The sequence below is a fragment of the Lottia gigantea genome, assembly GCF_000327385.1.
Source record: "Lottia gigantea unplaced genomic scaffold LOTGIsca_109, whole genome shotgun sequence".
NCBI lineage: Eukaryota > Metazoa > Mollusca > Gastropoda > Lottiidae > Lottia > Lottia gigantea.
Window position 1 is genome coordinate 707,343 of NW_008706978.1, and position 17,448 is coordinate 724,790.

At 32.5% G+C, this 17,448-nt stretch overlaps 3 protein-coding genes across 3 annotated transcripts; 1 reads left to right on the top strand and 2 right to left on the bottom strand.

The window, feature by feature from the left end:
* Nucleotides 1-1,635: 1,635 nt before the first annotated feature.
* Nucleotides 1,636-8,367, bottom strand: LOTGIDRAFT_237545 (hypothetical protein). Its single transcript, XM_009046967.1, has 9 exons — nt 8,241-8,367; nt 7,256-7,423; nt 6,335-6,528; nt 6,020-6,135; nt 5,397-5,544; nt 4,777-4,936; nt 3,908-4,042; nt 2,030-3,399; nt 1,636-2,007 (listed from the first exon to the last, which is right to left on the bottom strand). Exons 2-8 carry the CDS (start codon nt 7,409-7,411, stop codon nt 3,379-3,381), a joined length of 930 nt encoding a protein of 309 aa, XP_009045215.1. The 5' UTR covers nt 7,412-7,423; nt 8,241-8,367; the 3' UTR covers nt 1,636-2,007; nt 2,030-3,378.
* Nucleotides 8,368-8,881: 514 nt separating this feature from the next.
* Nucleotides 8,882-13,895, top strand: LOTGIDRAFT_237546 (hypothetical protein; the record flags this gene model as incomplete). Its single annotated transcript, XM_009046968.1, has 8 exons — nt 8,882-8,948; nt 9,310-9,460; nt 9,675-9,716; nt 10,062-10,173; nt 11,282-11,465; nt 11,684-11,761; nt 12,579-12,809; nt 13,018-13,895. 8 exons carry the CDS (start codon nt 8,882-8,884, stop codon nt 13,893-13,895), a joined length of 1,743 nt encoding a protein of 580 aa, XP_009045216.1.
* Nucleotides 13,896-16,340: 2,445 nt separating this feature from the next.
* On the bottom strand, nt 16,341-17,448 carry LOTGIDRAFT_136778 (hypothetical protein; the record flags this gene model as incomplete). The annotated part of the gene is made up of 3 exons (XM_009046969.1): nt 16,341-16,397; nt 16,862-16,931; nt 17,366-17,448. Coding segments are annotated over 3 exons (210 nt in total), but the record flags the coding sequence as incomplete, so codon positions are not given.

Consider the following 17,448-nt stretch of genomic DNA (forward strand, 5'->3'; position numbering starts at 1 on the left):
ACCTTAAGATGGTTTGTTGATTCACTGCATTCTGTACATAGTACAAAACTATTTTAGTTTCTAATATTGTGAATCTACCAAAGGAAACAACAGGGTTATTTAGTCATGTATTTTATTGGTATCCCATATATACAAATTATTTCACAGCATCAAGATAATTTATTAAATTATAAAGAAATCACTCTTATCATAGCAGGTGCTTTGTTCAGAATAACCAAGTAAGCCACAGTTAGTGGTTTTAATTAACACAAAAATGATATGGCAACTATAGTATGTTTCCAAAAGCACTGCTCTTCAGTCAAATTTTCAGTAAACAGATGCCAAAAAGAAATTCCCACTACGCTGTGAAATAGAAACGAAACAATGGCTGAGTTGTACAACCAATGATTTGTTAATTTATCTTCTATATTTTTTACGCAAATGCTTTTCACTATCGATTCTCTTATATGGTAATATATGGTGACCAAAAATATTTATCCACTGTCCAAATATGAGAATTCAAACATATAAAAACAAACAATTTACGTTTAAAAGCAGTTGATACAAGTTATGTAATATAATTTTGGTACATGTATGTGGTAATTCAATTACATTTTATTCTATGTCATAACCAATAACACTGCTTGATTTATTCACAAATATCTTTGCCAAATTATACTAATATTAACAAGTAATAATATTAACAAAAAAACAATCGATCAACATTATATAACAATTAACAAAAACAAAATATATACAGATATCTTTTTACAATGACCAATGATCTTCAAGCTATTTTGATATATATATATTTTTTATTTGTCATGAAAATCATAGAACACAACATTATAAAAAAATAGCATGCACTGGTCCAATTGTAGTTTGATATGATATGAAGATTACTTACTTTTCTACTTTTGATGAAGATGAGTAATGTCTTGGGAAATATCATCACACAGTGACTTAGATTTGTTACCAAAGGCAGTGGTTCTCAACATTTAAGAATGTGAGGCATTTGACCAACAAAAGTTCTAATTCTTAACTGTATATATGTATCGTCTGCGCAGGTAGCCTACCCAGTTAACTTGCAGAGTTTCTTGCCAACTTGCGGTATTGTTACTGAATAGTATACCAGCTATATTTACACTTGGGATTCAGGACCGAAAACTGAAAAAAAATTGCTTGAGAACCACTAGTCCAAGAATATTTATCATGCACAGTTGGCAGCACACAACCCCACCAATATTTTAAAGACCACCCTTTTCATGTCAACAACCCACAGATGACAATCAGGTTGAACAATTTCAAATTTACCATCTTGACATCCAGGTTGGCAAAAATTCACATCACTAGTAATAAAACCCTGGCTCAAAGCATGATGTGAGAAATCAATGTCAGTTTGTCAAAAGATGATCAAAGCTAAGATGATCAGTAACTAATGAATACATTTAAAGTATATAAAAGAACAAATCATGGATTACTCAAACTTTGTTGTTAAACTTGAACAATAGAAACTAGATAAGCAGTTATTTGAAAACATCAACAAAAATATATCAGAATATATGTGAGATTATGAGACTCTCCCTATACATAACAGTACAAAGTTTATACAAGACGGCAAAATATTAGCTAACAAACAATTTTATTTGTTATCATACAAGGTTTTTTTTTTTGCAACTTGAAAATGATTTCCCGGTTTTAGTTCTTAGAATTTCCTTTTATGTCTACATGATCAGAGCTCCTCTCATGTTGTAGACATGGACAGCAATTTTTTTTAAAAGGAGAGTCTTTATAGGCATATAAGCACTCAATAAACAGTTTTGGAATTATAAAACTCCCACATCTATTGCACTTTAAAAGGATACTACCTCTCGGAATGGACATAAAACTTTAATTCTTAAACTTGGTCAACAAATGTATATTTTCATCAGTTGGACTTACCAGGTGCCATGACTAAAAAAAAGAATCTCTATATCAATTAAACTAAATAATTATTGAAACACACTTCTAAGCATGTTTCAAAATTACTTGTTAAATGAATTATATACTTAGTTTAATGGATTTATTGGATTATAAAGGGATTCTGTTGTATTATAGTTATGACACCAGATAAGTCCACTGATGAACAAAGACTCATTTTAACCAAGTTTAAAAATGTTTGGGTCATCCTAAAAAGTAGTATACCTTTCAGGAAAGTAATATTATGATCTTCAACTATCATGTCTATAAATGTTTTTAAAACTTGAATATGAGAGCCAAATTAAACAGACGAAATTTTGAAATAACAATTTCTCAACAAAAAACCCCACAAAAACTATATTACAGCATATCAATTTCAATATATCCAATAGACATACTTGATACTTCTCACACAAAATAAAGAAACAGGAAACAATACAATGATATATCTGCAATACTAGCAATTGTCATTGTATAGGCAATTGCAACCAATACTGTACATGAATTAATATGCTACAAAAAATGTAAGGTAATATAAGAAACACTATAAATATGATATATGTGACATAAATAATATGTAAGGACATGATAAGTTACTAGGTGGAATGTAATGAAATTCTGATTTGTTGATCAAGGTGTTAGTTCCATCCCCTTGGTGGCACTCGATTGGAGAGTTCTGAACATGTTCCATCTGTTCCAATTCTGACCTCTCTGTTCCAATTCTGGCCTCTCTGTTCCAATTCTGACCTCTCTGTTCAAATTCTGGCCTCAGTCGGACAATATGAAAGCAAGATATGTCACATTTAAAATTTGTCCATCTATTTCATTCTCCTCCATTTTGAATTCTGTCTCAACTTACTATTTTTTCAAAACAGGTTGAACGCCTTCTGAGCTCTGTTCCAACTTTTTTTTATTATGTCTGTTCCATTCTACGAATCCTGAATGTGCAGAAGTCACCAATTAAGTGGCCCCAAGGTGTTCTAATTATCTTATCTTTGATGTTCCATCATTGTCATTTTGTGAAATGTTCAATATAATATATAAATCGGATCACAACTCACAAATTTCATTTTGCAAAGAGATGAAAAGTGCAATTAGGTCTTATCAAATTAGATAAACTTCCTCAATATCTTGAGGTGTCACTGACTTTCAAGAAACACAATTATGTAATTCAACTTACAAGCCCATAAATACATAAAATCTTCTTTCACACTTTCCCAAAAAACCTCTTCTGTGATAGAAATATGATAACTATAGACTTAAAAACTGCATAACCCAATGTTACCTTGCTATCACAGAATAACACAAGAGAAATACTTGTTCTGGTAGAAAAGATTCATATCCACCTGGAAACAACATAACAAAAATATTCTTTTCCCTTTAGATCACAAAATATTCTGAAAGTAAGTTATCACAGGCAGTAGAGATGATGAACAGAAGTTAGGCAGATGAGGTTGGAACCTGAAATTTAAATAAAAAATTAGTTGTATAACGTATCAGACAAAAAAGCAGAGAGGTACTAGCAATAAGCATGGTAGTAATACATTCTGAGAAAATATTCACAAATTGCTAATATCCATTAGTTCATAGCACAGCCTTAACTGTGAATTTGGCAACAAAGAATATTTCAAGGGATTCTAAATTGGTTTTCTTAAGTTTTTAAGTGTATTGGAAACAGAAATGGTATTTGTACCAGTCCAATTTTTAATCAGACGTCTGCTTCCTGTAATTCCACTAAAACGAAGTGTTTGATGACGTCACTGTATCACTTAAAGACTTATAGTGATGTCTGATTGCAAATTGGGATGGTGCAAATTGATGCTATCAGTGTCCAAGATACACATAAAAAATTTTATTAAACCTCTTTACAATATACAGTACGACAGTATAATTCTTACATTTTTGTATTCAATATTTGTTGAACAGGATCTCATTGGCATAAATGAACAAAAATTCTACATGGACCTACCTTTTCTATGTAATGAACAACTTTGCCTTTTGATGGACGGCCCCGAACTAATGCATAACAGAACATAGTAATAACCATTACAAAGAGAAAGTAACTGGTGTGCATCAAATGTAAGTTAATCAAAGAACGGTCATTCTGAAAATAAAAGACAAAATGGTCAAATTTAACATTGTTTAACATTGTTAAATCTGTCATTATTCATATCATGTCATATATCTTAACTGTAGTGAGCTAGTATAAAAAAGGTCAGTTTACTCTGCCAAAAAAAGGCCCTCTTGAAGTGAACCGTACAGGCTTGTATACTGCGCTGTTTTCACTGGGACAGAATGATAAGTACATATCTGCTTGCTGATATTCAAAATGCCCCGCCATAAACAATGTGATTATTTAGAATTCGTGTTAATTTTGTCACCTTTTTGACACACACAGAAATGAAAATTTATGTTTGTGCGAAATTCACAGACATTTGACAGACATTGAAAGCCACGTAATGTCTAACCTATACTAGATGTCTAATAGAGGATATTGACCATCATTCATTTGAGCAGCCCGTCAGTCATGTCCAGCATATTAGAGCCAAATCAACAGCCCTGGCATAAATATTGGAGTTACAATATATTGACATTTTGTCACCCCGTATTTGGTCTGGACCATGACCACCTCGGGCCAACTTGAAACTAGCACAGTGTCTAGTCCTCTCAACCTATTTACACTGCCACTTTTTCTGCTGCACTGTTCTTGGTCCCGATAATTTTTAGCAGTCTAAAGCAGCAAATATCACACAATGAACTATTTGTTATAAGAAGTTTGAATAGAACTTCTTATATATGTTGTTGAAATACAATGTTTTAAAATAGAAAGTAGCATACCAATGACAACATAACTGTGAGGGATGGATCTAGTTGATATCTAACTTGAATAACAGGACGTTTTTCACATCTCATTACATTCTGTCTTGTTTTATGACCAACCATTTTAACTCTATATTCTATACCACCTTCTGCACTCGATACACATCTGTCTGGTTGGCTGAAAAATATTAAGTTTTACATTGAGAAAGATGCTATCAATATTATTGATGACTCAATGTTCAATTTTTGTTTTAAAAAATGGTAAATATTGTTGGTAATTTCTACTTTTTACAATTACAGCTTGTTAACCTCTTGTATTTTAGGTGCTTGAGGTTTAAAGATGGTTTTTAGTGTCAAATTAAGCAAACTTATTTATTAATTGGTGTTTCTAATGAATTATCATGTAGTCTTAATCATATCATTATGTTCTTATTGCATATAATTAAGCTTAAAAGGCAAATCTTCAAAAATTTTCAAGGCAAATCTCCAGATTTTTCAAGGCAAATCCCCAGATTTTTCAAGGCAAATCTCCAGATTTTTCAAGGCAAATCCCCAGATTTTTCAAGCAGATTTTTCAAGGCAAATCTCCAGATTTTTTTCCTGACATAAACAGTTGAAATAAAATAGAATACACAAACCTTGTTTTAGGAAAAAAAGATTCTGGAGCTTGGAAACTGATACAAGTATATATTGGAATTGTTATACAGTCTTCACCAGTACATTTAGTAGTATTCCATTCAAATGGTAAAGTGAAAGTAACATTCATAACTTGATCTGCTACATGACCTACAATAAACCCCATTTATAACTGTATTTATATTGAACACATGACATGTAAAGACACAGATCTTGTTGATAAACACTATTACCATATCATTGTCATTCTTGTTAATGTTACAAAGAAATGTAACTATGGACTCTGTTGCACATATCTCCTAGTATTCAAGAGCTCAAAAACATGTTTATCTGTTTATAAATATAAATAAATGCTTAAGTTAAATCAATAATAGGTTCTTATTATCAAAGTTTATGAAAGAGGGTGAGATAACATAACAAAGCCCCTGCGCTCAATAGAGCAAAATGCTTCCTAATATCAATAGGAAAGATGAACCATTTTGTGAAAAATTAAAATTAAAACTGAATGCATGGTATGAACTTGCCAACCAGAGCAAATGGAAAGTGCCAAATAGTGCAATGTTCTGGCTTACTTTGGCAGCCTTGTTCAAATTAGGCCACATTAAAAATTCATTGAGATACCTACCATTTAAACCAAGTTGTCTACCACTTAATGTTGTAGATAAATAGGTTATATTATGTGGAATGCTTACAAAATCTACAGTTGGAGTCATTTCAACTAACATCGATAAAGATATGTTTCTGAAAAGAAAAAAAAAACAATGTGTTTTTACTGTTGCAAACCATTCATTAAAACATGCTGTTGTTACTCAGAGCTTACATACATCAAAATAGTTATCTACAGCATTAATCCAAAAAGATGCACAAGGAAAATTTAAAAAACCTCTTTACAATCCCTTTATTTTTAGATCTGTTTGTAGAAGTCAATTAAAATACTTACACAACTCCCTCATTTTCTTTAGTTATAGGTTTAAAAGTTGTTGTTTCTATATCTTTCAGGACCTCACTCATCTTTTTAGTGGGTAGAGAGCTAGTACCAGTAGCTGAACTGGTTGATTCTGTGACAAAATCACTAGAATTACTCAATACACAGAACTCTACATCAGAAAAACTTTGTAGAAAACTATTCCAATCCTAAAAATATAAAAATAACATGTTAAAAGGCTCAAATTTGAAGGAAGGTAGGCAAAGAAATACAAAACTATGTACATGGAAAAAGCACACACAAACTTAGTTCACGGCCATTTTGAATATCTTCCTCGACTCAGTAAGTCAAATTTCAAAAAAGGATATAATATTTCAGCAAAGCTTTAAAAAGGTCTAGAAATGGCTTTTAATGGGATTTGAAAGCTTTGTTACAATACTATAGACTTTTAAAATTTGACTTATTATGTCGAGGTAGAGGTTGTGAACTATGTTCGTGTGTGTTATTTCCATGTAAGAACCATACAGAGTTTCTTGGCCAAAGATGGTCTTCACATTGATGTTTAATCACTCTCAACAGAAATCTGGGTTTTATCGGTAAGCTCACTTTTCATCTATGTTTGTAATCAACTGAAACTGTACATAACTGTAATAACCCTGATGGTCCTAAAGCAGATGAACATTGCGCTAGTTATAAACTACATTATTCAAAGGCACGTATTTCAATGATAAAACTTTTTTTATGAATATGAATATAAAGCTTTTGTAATTGAAAGTACATGAATAAATGAAATACATGAATAAATTTAAATATTTCAGACTAAATCTTATCTTCATAGTTTTTGGATATCCTGGTCTACCTTTGATTATGAGAATATTTCCATTAATATCTACACTTAAAAATCTGCACCAAAAATTTAAGAAAATTTAGAATTACCTCTGTCATATCAGGGTTAGGCATATCACGAACTTTAACAATATAGGCAAATGTTATTAGAGCAACAGCAAATGCTCCTAAACAAACCATAAATACAACAATAGGTGGACGAGACTGGGAAAATCCCTTTAAATTTTCTATCACCACAAAAGTCATCTTGCATGCTTACTGAAATAACGAAGAAAATGATGTTCATACGAAATTATTCACTAATTCCATTGTCTTTGATAAAAAAAAAAAAAATGACATTTATGAACTTGACCATGTTGTTCTATGCATAAGTGCAAATTTGATTGATTTCAACACACTATTAGTTCACAATTGGAATGGACAATAAATCTTTTCTACATAGTATTGACATAAAAAAGATAACTTCAGAAAGTATGTCTACTACTCCCCTCTATGTATTTGACTATTTACTGACCATAGTTTGGCATAGATCATATCAATTTTGTTTTTTTCATTTGGCAGGTCTCATATCATAAGCTTAAAACTTAAATAGGTCGAAAAGAAAGCTTCCTAGATAGGCCAATGCCTAATGCTAATCAACCTTTAATTTATTTGACACAAAATTAAAAATTTAATGAAACAGTGTCACAAGCTTGTTTTTTTAAGTTGGTAGGCCCTAAAAACACAGTGTCCTGTCAACGTCACTACTGCCTAGTAGTAGTGGCACGGACTAGAACTCAATATAGTTTACTTCAACAAAAAAAACTGTTCGTCTGTGTGACATCACATTAGTTGGCCCTGAAACGGACATTAACTCATCATATTATTCTACCACCACCTAGTGATCTCAGATTCAGTTTTAGTAGATTTCTCACTGTCACAGTGCTTCAGTTCTGTAACTCGGGAACTGTATGTTGCTTACTGTCACTGCTGCTAGAGTGCCGTGGATGGACATGCAAAATGAGTTTGTAAAATTCACAATCAATCCTCGCGAGAAAGAAAAGTTACAGTTGTAGTTCTCAGACTTAATACTTACTATTATTTATCATGCACAATATATCATTCTTCAAACTTGACCAAGTAAAGTCAAACTGTAACTTATAACTTTATACTTCAAGGCCTTCTATTTAGCAAACTGTCAACAACAATCTCTTTCGGACGCCATATTATTACACGTTTGCTCTCGCGGTAATTTGCGTGAACAAAATTCTATGTCAAAAATGGAAACGCCCACTGGAAAAATATTATTCATAAGGCTAGCTAATTTTTACGTCTAAATGTTCGACTGAAAAGTGTCAAGTGCACACTTAAATGATGGCTTTGAAAAGATCTTTTGAATTAATAGAGGCATTTATTCAAAGGAATGGGATATTAAAGTTTCTGAATAGTAAAAGATATAAATAATATTATGTGAATTAATGTTATTAATGACGTCATAGGCATGTGGCAGAGCAGGTGCTCGATTGGTCCAAACTTGACATATGTCAATCAAAAGTCACATGGCTCGAATATTTGCATACTGCTTACTGTTTTGATCCAGTTGACGACCGCCATCTTATGTTGGAGTCGGAATTCTGTGTTGTTTTACTAGAAAACATCTTTTTTTTTCTTGGAAAATTTGATGTTACTTGAAGAGTTACATAACAGGATAACGCTACTTCATTGAATCAGTTGATAATGAGTTTAGATACGTTGTTAGAGGCTGCTGAATATATCGAGTGGAGCGCCCATTCTAAAACACGTGGTAAGATGGCACATGGCTTGTCTGGCTGTCTGCATGACCTAAACAGTATGGCGTGATTCGATTTAGTAGTAAATACTTTTTCTCTCGAGGTTGTGCATTGTGGATAGGACCGACAGGACCACACACATGCTTGTCATACTACGTTTTTCATTTATAGAAATAAAGTGTCCATGAACATGGAAAATTTAGATAGAAAAAAAAGAAAAATATTGAATGAAATATAACAGGAATAAGCCTAGTGCTGGCCTAAGAAGAAACCTGCTATGTCATTAATTGTTTAGCCTATGGCTGAGAGCATTTTTGTCTTTCACACAACTTTATATTTCTGCAGGCAACAAGAACTGACTTTTGTACTTTACAGAGACTGGATCTCCTGAAGGGGAAATAATGACATTTATAAAATCTGAAATGGATGAAGAACATGAGGATGATGGCAACTCTTCTTTGGATGGCAGTTTAGAAGGTCACCATCAGTTTGATGACAACAATAAAGAGAAGCGTCGAGCTGGAGGGTAATCTTTTCATTTAACTGATATTTTGACCTGCGTGGTAAATTTATATGTATTTTAAATATTGGATGAATACAAAATTTGCATGAAATCATTGCAATGAAATATCTTAATAATTATATGCAAAAAAATACCTTGTTTGGGCAATAGAAGAGTATTATTATTAAATTAAAAGGAGTATGAATTCATTTCAAAGGATGCTTTTTTCTATTTTTAGGGCTGGGACTAGAGAAACACACAATAAATTGGAGAAAAATAGGTAAGTTTGATTAAAAAGCGAATTTCTATTCTTTCAGGAAGCCTTTTGAATTTGAGAAAATCAATCAATGCTTAATAATCATAGACTACAGGTCTTTGTGACTTTAGTTCAATTTCAGAAAAAGTATGGTGCATGCATACCTACTTCCACATTGATACCATAGACTGGAAATAGAAAAACCTAAAAAGGCTTTTAACAGTGCTAACAAAAAAATTGGATTGGAGAAAGTCCTCTCTGACTTGATCCTGTTGTTTGAAGCTATTGGGCATTGATTGCAATCTGGAAATTAATATATTTTTGCAATTTTATTTTGAAATTGATTAAAAGCCAAGTATTACATTTTAGGAGAGCTCATCTGAAAGAATGTTTTGACTTGCTGAAAGTTCAAGTTCCATACATGGAAGAAAAGAAGACATCCAATTTGAGCATTTTAAGGGGAGCATTGAAATTTATTCAGGTAATAAACTAAGATAATGCCATGATCCTCAAAATGCTATTTATAGTGTAGTTTCTCTGTAAGTTATGCCAAATAATATATCATTATCATCATCATTCTCATCAATAATCTTCCATAATGTTCTTTTTTTGATCATCTCTAGGAATCAGATTTTTGGTTGTTTTTATAAGGAGTATAACTGTAGAATAATTGTAAATTTATTAAAAGCTCATTGGATTGAAAGAATTTTGTCATCTATTTCATTATTCCATTTGGCTGATGTAGCATTTTTTACTAAATCTTCAAAGAATTTAAATTATTTGTAAATTATAGGGTACTGGGGAGTACTATCACCATACGGTGTCTACACATATTATTTACATATTTGACAATGACATGACCTGGTATTCAACAATTTCTGATTGATTAGAATCTATTATTATTCATGTTGATGAGCATTCATTAATTATATGACAGTTACATGTGCATTAGATATGAGGTTTGGACTTTAAATATTGGCTATTTTTTTATGTCGTATTTCATTATTCGTCATTGTCATGTGATTATTATCTATGCCCTTAAATTGGCAAGTTCTTTTCATATTTCACAATTTTGACACATTACTATTCATAGTAGCCTAGTTAGCCACGTTGATATGAACATGATGGGAGGAGCTAATTAACATATGGGGCGTGTTTGACCTAGATGAATTAAGTTAATTTAATCTGAACTATATATAGCTGAATGGTGGCACCTGGAAGCTTTTGATTGGCTGACAAGGTTGTAAACAAAGCCTTTGATCACGTGTTATGTGAATGTTGTGGAGATGCGTGGGAGTTAATTGGAGACATCTAGTATTCAAAAGATAAAATTGAATAATGAATATTATTTGAGCATCAAGCTACATTTTTTTGCTCTTATGCCACAGGTTGATTTTAAAAGTGCACTGTCAGAAAATATCCGGTCATTTAGTGATTCACACACTGATATAGTTCAGTTATTTATGAATTAAATAGTCATTTCTGCTTCCTTGGCCAGTGATCCTACCAACCAAATTTTCACCCTTAAAGTGTCACCCTCATGTAAGTGTTTTTGGCATTATATTTTATTTGTAAATAACTTTCTTCAGAATTTAAAGAGAAAAGAAAGAGATTTAGAAAAAGATCTTCAGAGCTTGTCAAATGAAAAGTGTAGATTACGAGAGAAAATTGCCAAATTGAAAGTTGATTTGGCAAAGATGAATATGGATGTTGATTTGACAAAATGGATGCCAGTAAATGAACAAGAAACCAACTCAACATCGACTGCTTCAGGTAAAAAAAATTTCAGTTAATTTAACTGGACAGATTTTTATATCCATATTTCCTGACTGACAGCATTTTCAGTCTTTCAGGATGTTGCATGCTGGCCAATACAGAAGTAACCATCAGGAATTGTGTTTCTGATATTTTCTTGTGTGGAAGACCTACTGGATTTGAACAAATTGAATGACCATTTGATCTATTAACCTACATAACATAATGTCTTTCAGGCTCTGGTAGTCCTATAATGAGTGATAATGAAGATGACAAGTTAAAGAGACCAGGGCGTAAAGTTAAATCAGTGAAAGGTATTTTTTTTTATTGACCTTACAAAATTTGTTTAAAGGGCCAGGTTGAGCAATATTACCTTAGTCCAGGCCTGTGCAACGTTTCCGCAACGGCGGGCCACATTTGGGGTATGCGAGTAGGCCGTGAGCCACGCAACCATCCATAAATGGATCATGGAATTAACAATGAGAAACAAGCAATTTTTTCAAGTCATTTATACAATGACATATTTCAATGTGCATTTCAAATAGCAGACATATTTGACGTAAAATCACTGTTTCACACAAGGACAGACCTCGTTAACAATTTGATTAGTTAGATTCATTTGGATGTGATGGACAGTGACAAGAGCAAAGAAGCATTTGGTCGCGGGCCGCATTTCCTTCAAATTTTACATGACGCCGCAGGGCCAAATAAAATGATTTCGCGGTCCATAGGTTGCACAGACCTGCCTTAGTCTATAAAAATGAAACTTTTTTTGTAAGATAATCGTTGACATCGTAAGACATTTAGTCAAGACCCAAATCAACTTCCAATATGGTAAAGCAGTCCCTATAAAGAAATGCATTATTATCAATGCTGCAAGAGTCTTTTTAATCAAATAGGTTTGGGTTTGCAGATCTGAGTCATTCTGCTGAGTCAGAGACAATGGCCCTGTGCATTGCATGGTTAATACAGAGTTGATCAGATGCACACTGTATGGTGTTTGTCTGTAGTCTGTAGTCATGGCTCACTTTATTGTCCAGAATATTCCAATCAGGTGATATTTTGACTGACATCTAGCTCCATTCACCCGATCTTAACCACTAAAATTTTACTTATTTATAATACTTCCAGTGAAACAAGGAAAGTCTTCATATCAAGTTCCAATGATAAAAAGTATTCCAGTGAAGATTATAAAAAATCCTAGACCATTAGCTCCTGCTACATCCTACACAACTACTGTATCAGCTACAACACCCACCATGGCAACTCACATCCGTCCCCCAGTCACACAACTTTTACAGCAGACATTGAGTAAACGTCAAGCTTTACAGAAACAACGAGAAAAACAGACTGTAACACAGTGTAGGTGCTTTATCACTGTTATTGTAGAATTCTAATGAATACATTTATATACCACATGAGTGTTGCTGGACATTTTGTAGCCACTGTTAAAATTTAGTTCATGGTAACCTTTTATGAGTCATCTTCAGAAACAATATCTACTGGTCTTCGAAAAAAAAAAACACCAGCCCTTCACTAGCTAACTAATTATAGAAATATATTTTTGTAGCCATGCCAGCATGTACGATGAACACATCCTCTATAGTTCCACCAGTGATGAACCAGTTACTTCGTCAACAGTTGTCTTTTCCTGTTTCATCAACACAAGTTCAGATCTTATCTACAGGGTTGAATGGATCTCCATCTCTTAATTCCAAAGGTACCAAATCAAATATGCTCCAATCAACTACAACCTCTACAACTGTAGGTGTACCTAATGCTTTGACTAGAACATCAGCAGCTATGGTCAGCTCTACAAGAATAGTGCCCATGCCATCTACACAGTCTATGTCAACTTTGTCAGCTCTAAGTCAACTTACTGCTGTAGCTGGTTTAGGACATACTAAGACAGTTCAGAGTTCAGTTGCTTCTCCAACGTTTTCCACTATTTTATCAAATAACAACATGAACAGACCAACCAATCAGCTGATAACTACCATGGTCACACCCTCTGTCACCAGCTTAGCTAATATGTCAGCAATCAAACCAATATTGGCTCCACCCCCTCCGACACAATTGGTTGCAGGCCACTTACTTAATCCAATGATTGCCCAGTTCCCAAGGGCTACACTGACATCTCAAGCTGGACAAACAGGAGGTCAACAAACATTGGTGTCGTTAGCTCACATGGGTACTGTTACACCAATGGCAGTCGTCCCCCAATTACCACAGGCATTGCATATGACTGGCTTAACTCCTGCCCAGTTTAATAGTATCATGAATTCCCCACAAATATTAAAACAATTGCCCATTCTTCATCAGCCGCTTCTACATCAAATTCAGCAAAGCCCAGTGATTGGACAACCAATGGTTAAACCAGTTGTCATGGTCTCCTTACCAAATGTGAGTTCAAGTAATTCATCAATGAATATCACAACCACCTCCTAGCATTGACTTGATCTAGTATTTTTGCATTTAGAATAAATCGTGTAACTTTCAAGATTTGTAATCTTGTAAGAGAGCACTGTATGACATTTTGTTCGTTGCTGCAGATGTCGCTTTTCAGTGTCATGTAATGTGCCAATATGTAAAATAGAAAGTACTTAATTTAATGTTATATCTATGATGTATTTAACAACTTAAAATTTGGGTTTGGAATTTTCTTTGTGCTTTGCATAAAGTGCAAAAGCAAATTAAGGAATCCGAATTGAAGTTAAATAATGTTATATTAGTCTGTGATCACCATCTTCGTATTGTCATTGTCAGTCATCACATCATTCATCTTTTCATATGTTACGTCAATGTATCAAATGTTTAATATCGGGTATTGAAATATAATTTATTTTAAGTTTATTCCATCATTCTTCTTTCTTAATAAAGACCTAGGTCATTTAGACTTTAAGACATTTAAGATATCTTTGTTATTATTACTTGGAAATGTTGAATTTTATTTATATGAAATATAAAAAAAAATATGCTATAGTGCTAAACTCAAATGTTCCCGCATGATTTTTATTGTCTGTTTTGTTAGTAAAAACTATCTTGTAATAAGAAGAATCTGTGCTTTGGTTCATAATTTGAGAAATTTTTTCATATTTCATAATGAATTTTAGTGCTATATCACCAAATATAAGAAAGAGTAAAAGGCAGCTATTGTGTCATATTTGTATGTCAAACTTTGTACTATTATGTTTTGTGTTTGTTCTGTCACTATTTATAGTCAAGAAGTGTTAACTTTTGGAGAATCATTGACTTTAAACTAATGCATGTACTATATTTAAAAATATTTAAGAAATTTTCCAAAAGTTACTATTTCTTGACTGTTTCACTTTGTTATGAGTAATTTATTGCTTATTTTTGGTTCACTCCACATGATCAAAATAAACTATGAAAATCAACTGAATTGTCATTATATTCTTTCCTGAATTCCATGATTTTAAGTTTAAATCACGGCCTTCTTCAGAAGAACAAAGTGGCAAACCCCTTTACACCCTTTATGCATGAACATCATCGTGTCCAAACCACGCCCCCATTCCATATACTTCTTCAAGACCTTGGTTATACAAGTGGGAAAAATTATTTAATCATAGATAAATATTGTCCTATCAAAATTTGCCCTGCTGTATTGGTAGCCAAATTTCAGCCAATCAAAACAAATCACTCATAACAAATGAAAGCAGCATGCCATTGCATATTTTGATTAATATGTACTGTACAGAATTATAGCCGAGAGAAAATCAAACCTTACTTTGGAATATTGACTTGGAAAGAATGTGTTCTTATCTCTTCAAACGGGCAGCGACAAAGCAATGTTATGTTTTGTTTACATCACCTCATTTCCATTCTATTGATCTGATTGGTCTGATTCAAATAGCACCAATTTCATTTCCACCCCCACAAACCAAAGTGTAGTGGGCTTAGTTTAATACGGGTTAATAAGACCATGTCAAAACTCGTATTCGTGATACGATATCTGATCATGTACTAAAAAGGGGGACCCGACCCTAATGAAATTAGTACCGGTATTAGTCTTAAATAGAAATTGTTTTAATCATTATATCAACAAGAGAAATATATCTACTACAAATATGTGGTAACACACTAAGATAAGATATGAAAGCCTTTTACATATTTCAAGAGAGAGAAATCTGTTTAAGAAAGGTTAATTGTCTACTGAACCTGAAATAATTATAGACTTTGTTAGATCCTTGAATGAGTGAGGAAGGCAGTCACCTCAAGAATACAATAAGATTTCAAATATTCAAAATACAAATAAAACAACCCAGCCAACAAATTTAAAATATCCATGCAAAGCATTATCTACATAAAACTTAGTAATAGGTATCATCCTTTTCCCAAACAAACTAAATAAAAAAAACTTGTGAAGGTCTTATAAAATGCTATTTCAACTAAGTATCAAATAACACAACAGTATGGAATACACAGAGATCCAATTCAAATGTTAATCTCACGCAGATCCATTTCAAATGTTAATCTCACGCAGATCCAATTTATATGTTAATCTCACTGAGATCAATTTTAAATGTTAATCTCACTGAGATAAATTTCAAATGTTAATCTCACGCAGATCCAATTTATATGTTAATCTCACTGAGATAAATTTCAAATGTTAATCTCACACAGATCCAATTTATATGTTAATCTCACTGAGATCAATTTTAAATGTTAATCTCACTGAGAACCAATTCAAATGTTAATCTCACTGAGAACCAATTCAAATGTTAATCTCACTGAGAACCAATTCAAATGTTAATCTCACTGAGATCCATTTCTAATGTAAATCTCCCTGTGTAAAATTGGGACACAAATCTTATTCTAAAATTGTACACAATTCCATATTTACATAAGTTGCCTTCCGGTCATGCATTTCAGCTATCTGTTTAAACCTGCTTGTGTTTGGTAATATAACCCATCACCTTTTGTTGCAGTCTGAAAAAAATCAAATCATATCTTGACTTAACACAACATTATGGTTTTAATTCAAGCAGTAAAATAACCACAGTAGCAATGAGTAGATGTTCAATGTTCAAAATAAATGTTTTTCATCATATTAAAACAGAATAAATAAGTGGACACTGAGAAGTGTAAAAAAAACACAATCTTATTACTTACAAGTGACATAAAGAAAGCTATTTCTGTATATATCATAAAATTTAGCTGATTTAAAAGAAAGATTATCTAAGGTAGATTTGTTTCTTCAACCTTTTTATTTCAATTTTTCCTAAATCTCAGTGAAGTTTGATATTAAATAATTTTTAAAATAAGTGCTAAAGTGGTAGTATGAACCAATTTACTGATCAAAACATGAAGCACGTATTTCCCCTTTATATATTACGACCTGCTTATTTTTTGAGTCTTTACAAATCTTGGATGAATCAAGGAAACATACTAACTTTGTTTATTTCTTTATGTCTCTCTTTACTAACTATTTCTTCTATTACCTCTCCATCTCCTTTTATCAATCTTAAAATATCATATCAAATTTTTTGAAAATTGTGAAAAATAAATGTTACATTTGGCCAGAATAAACAAAAATTCTCATAAAATTGAGACAAAATTTGAATAACGGTTATTAAAAAGACAGTGGAAATGCTCAGTGGGTAGCGAGATTGATTGTCGTCTGCTACACGATTAGGTGCCGTGGTTTAAAATCATTAACAAGGTTCCTGTGTTTCCGAAAGTTGACCTGGTGTCAACATCAAATAGCTAAGATTTCCAGCTTTAGATAACTAATATATATGTTCTATCAGAAAGTACATCTGAAAATTAATGATAAAATTAAACCAAGTTCTATAGCTATATCAATTCACTTTTCTTAAATAATCTCAAATTCAGCTCTTTTTGATGTCATAGCAAAATCATCAATAGAACCTCAGCAAATAACAAAAATTCCTTACCGATGCCGTCCAGTTTCAGGATCATAAACTTTTCTCACTATACTTTGTTGTTTTTCCCATTCTTCTTTTGTCATAGGTTTCAA

Excerpts from the sequence above, each read along its gene's own strand:
- LOTGIDRAFT_237545 (XM_009046967.1), bottom strand. The coding sequence starts at position 7,411 with ATGACTTTTGTGGTGATAGAAAATTTAAAGGGATTTTCCCAGTCTCGT. Across the intron at positions 4,937-5,396 it reads TCTTTTTTTCCTAAAACAAG|CCAACCAGACAGATGTGTAT; the intron begins GTTTGTGTATTC and ends AATATTTTTCAG. Across the intron at positions 4,043-4,776 it reads TCACAGTTATGTTGTCATTG|AATGACCGTTCTTTGATTAA; the intron begins GTATGCTACTTT and ends TTTTATTTTCAG.